General features: G+C 40.9%; 1 protein-coding gene and 1 long non-coding RNA gene across 2 annotated transcripts in view; one reads left to right on the forward strand and one right to left on the reverse strand.

The window, feature by feature from the left end:
- The window catches only part of LOC101857754, a 23,694-nt gene that overhangs the window by 15,003 nt on the left and 4,765 nt on the right, over positions 1 to 3,926 (forward strand). Inside the window, exon 3 of the mRNA XM_005088824.3 lies at positions 3,736 to 3,881. Within this exon, the coding sequence (XP_005088881.1) occupies positions 3,736 to 3,881 (146 nt within the window). The remainder of the gene's footprint in view (positions 1 to 3,735; positions 3,882 to 3,926) is intronic.
- LOC118477465 overlaps positions 1 to 3,926 on the reverse strand; it is a 42,969-nt gene that overhangs the window by 10,120 nt on the left and 28,923 nt on the right. The window lies entirely within an intron of this gene.

Consider the following 3,926-nt stretch of genomic DNA (forward strand, 5'->3'; position numbering starts at 1 on the left):
GGGTATTTGCGCTTGTTGTAATCGGACGTGATTTTTAAGGAAGCGCAAGTTTTTTAAATGTTTTTTTTTAAAGTACATTGAATGAAGTCCATGCAAAAGAACTTTACCCACCGAGTATGTGTGTGTCCGGTCGGTCAGAGAAGCACTCACGAATACGTACCTTTTAGCTACACGATGTATTCTATTTTTTAGTTACGGAAACCGTTGAGTGTACTCATCTCTTGGGCTCTGGATCAGCACTTACAACCTGATTGGGTTTTCTTTCCCTGTGAAGCAGACCTCTTCCTTCTCTCCCTACCACCTGGTTCTTACCATTACCAGAGAGCTGACAGGCTCCATTTTTTTTGTAGTCACCTTGTTTGCCTGATTGTGTTACGGCTCCATTGGATTAATTTAGACTGTGCTTTTAGCAACATTATTTCGGCTTTTATCTTAGTCCTCTGGCGGTTCTGTTGATCTGATGCCTTCCCTGGCACTTGCTCCTACATCTGATTCTCTTCCACTCCACTGTCTATGCATAACACACTGAAGTACAAAATGTGCTTGTATTGGTATATGGCAATGGCTGAGAGAATAACGAAGGACTGGCAAGTCTAATCGACTTTGTTTTTTTCTTAACCGCTTCAGAAAAAATTAAATATCACGCTCACTTTTTTTTACGTGCACACTTTTTAAAAGCTCCGTATGATCTTAGACGGACTTGTCGCATAAAATTAAATGTGTTCACCTCTCTTAACACCACCAGAGCGGATAAATGCCATGAGCTAAAGTGAATCCAGTCTTCTTTTTTCAGCCGGCAATAAAACAGACTCGGTCATGATCGTTCCTTTCGATGACCGACACGATACCCCTCCCTTCCCATGACGAATGTTTTTATATCCCAGACCCATAAAACCCATCTGCCGTGACTTACGTGGGGCTCGCTGCCTGACCTCGTCCACTGCATAGATTCTATATATATATGGGACCCCAGAACACTTGGACGTTCACGCTACATTTGCACCTGTCTTCATTGCCGAACCTTGTTCAGGTTTAAGGACAAAATTACTCGCTCGTCTACTTCTAGCGGAGAGATAGATAAACCTGTCTCCTTCCTTCCTTTGTTGGACAGTGGTCATTATTGTCATCTGTCTTCGCAGCCTCCAACGTACTTTTTATTCTTCAGATTTGTTGGAATTATCATAGTGAAGTCACTGTATAAAACTCTTGGACATGCAAACTTCTACATGATTGAAACGGATTTATTAGAACAGCATATCTCTGCTCGAAGTCCTACAGTTGTGATATTTAATGTTACGTGGAGACCAACTTTTAGTTTCCTTCATGGACAATGTGTTCTTGGAAACTACAGAAAAGTACAACACATGTATTAGATCTTTAAACGTTAGTGAAGCCTGTGATTAAGTGACCCCTTTTAGCCTAGGCGTGACGCACAGTATCATGTCATATTTTTCTTCGTACAGTCGTGTGCCTCGATCTGCATGTGCGCTTTCAGAGATACCTGAAGTCCCAGCTCGCTACAAGAAAGGTGATTTTAATCCGAAGGATTTAAGAGCGTAGTAGCGCTTGAAGACGTGTATGTGTAGCTATCCTTGGGTATTTCTTTACTTCGGCTTTTGGTTCTTGGGTTTGTGAGCAGCTTCATATCATTGTCTGCTTCTTCTGCTTTGTATTGTTTTCAACGTACTCGGAGTTTATGCTGGGAATAGTTCCCTTTTGAAAAATATTAGGGCAAATTCTTGTTGTTGAAAATCGAATGTTACCAGAAAGCTATTCAAATTCGAACGCGTCTTTATTTTCCTAACATTCCTTTTCATAATACAACTGGTATCTACAGTTTTGTAGTGACCCCGCCTTCGCACCTGAATAAAAGATAATTGTTTGTTTGTTTTAAATTGTGCAGCATTGATACTTTTTTTCAATTGTTTTTGTTGTTCAAGTTCTGTTGTTGACTTTTACAATTGAACATTCCTTACAATACAAACGACTCTATGAAAAGGGAAATTCGACCCCTAACTTACATGTATGTTTAGGTGCATGTCATTCACTCCCTATACATATTTTTTCCACTTTTTTCTCTCATGGTGTGTATTGAATTTCAACCGAATCTCCTTGTTCGATCATTCGTCCTGCTTGGCCTGTTTTGGTTCACGCGACCTGTTCCGCTATATATATAATCACCGGCTAGGAATTCTGTTAAAGAATGGATTCGAAAAAAAAAACCCTAAGAATTGGCTCCCTCTGGCCATAGCTGCGCTGAGCCCCTGTTGCGTCCATATAACGTCAGTGCACGCCCGTCCTAATGCGATTTCCTCAGCGGCAGGGATCAATACGTCATACTGGGAAGACACAATGCAATCAGCTGGCCAAATCTCAATTTGGGAGCGTCTGGTACCGCGAAAAAGGGCCGTAAACAGCAGACCCTTGGCGAAGATGATGTCTGAGGTGAAGAAGAACTCGGTTTGAAAACGGAGCTATTCTTGTTGCGTGAGGAAAAAGAGAGAAAGGCTTAAGGGCGAAAGATTTTTTATTGATGTAAGGTGGACACGTTTTTATTAAGTCCCATTTCTTCGACTGCTTCCCAAACGTAGAGCTTATTTATGATGCGATGGCATTGAGGAGGAATATTGAATTTGTATTTTTATTATGCTGTGAATTTGTGACAAAACTCTACCCATCAGCATGTGATTACGACGTCACTTTGTGGTCTTATCTTTGGGAAACTTTCGACTTCAGTACACAATGGCAAACTATATTCGATATTGTTTCAACTCACCATAAGCTCTTTTGCTGCGCAGCATTTTGGACACGTTGAAGGGTATACCAAGTGGAATTCAACCACCTCAAACGATCCAGACTTTTTCTTTTCTTTTTTAAGAATGAGCTCTGCCATGTTTGTAACTACCCCTACCTTGTCGATAAGGTTCATGTTGGCAACTTAGGCTAATGTTCTGAAAGATGCCACAAATCGGAAACCCCGCCCCGAGGCTTTACTGTGGTTACCAGTGACCTTTACTTTTGTATAGACTTTCCGTAAACTGACTCCCATAGGCAACTCTATTTTTTGTATTTCAATGTCAGTTTAAGTGACGCCAACGGTCTGTTCAGTTTTTATTACTTTCGGTACAGATAGTTGTTTGTTTCCCAGAGTTTCCTTGCCAGGAGTATATTATTTATTGTCTTTGACTTCCAGCTCTAATATCCGTCGAAGATGAAAATCAAAATGTACACGATATGACAGACCATAATACATAATCCAAAGAGACTTCACTTTCTTTAGGAAAAAAAAGGTCATTACATCAATAATAATCTGTTATTATTGCAATTGGTTGTGTCTTAACAACTTCATTGTTAGTATCCATCTACATTTGTACAGAGAAGATAACGTGTTCGGTGAAGAGAGATTTTCAACAAAGCCATAGTATTGTTCCTCTAACTTAAGAATATATAACAGCAAAAGTTGTTATTCCATCTTTTAAATCGTCCCCCATAAACTAGCCAGTCAAATAGCATAGAACCAGATCGGAAGAATCCAAGCAAGTACATTCGTCTACTCAGAAGTGATGGGGTTAAGTTGGGTTAAGTCCACTGTATCAAAAAATGAAATCAGGAATATCACCCAACACCAATTAACTTGGATGTACAAACAAGCGTGCGTATTGACCAGGTGTTCCCACCTATGTGGACCACGTGACTGTACTGACCACCCGCTGTTGTTGTTGTTTCCCCCTACAGATGAGAACGAGGACACGCGGGGAACGTACAACGGCTCGGTCATGTCGGAGGCGGAGAAACAGAGGCGTCGGAACCTCATCTTTGACGAGGAGCGCTTCGAGGAGACCTTCCTCAAATGTCTCATTTGCAGAGAGGTCTATAATGAGGTAGGTCTTTTGATTGTTTGATTTGCTCAGAGAGATAGATGGGGT

This window comes from Aplysia californica, unplaced genomic scaffold, assembly GCF_000002075.1.
Source record: "Aplysia californica isolate F4 #8 unplaced genomic scaffold, AplCal3.0 scaffold00001, whole genome shotgun sequence".
Classification (NCBI taxonomy): Eukaryota; Metazoa; Mollusca; class Gastropoda; order Aplysiida; family Aplysiidae; genus Aplysia; species Aplysia californica.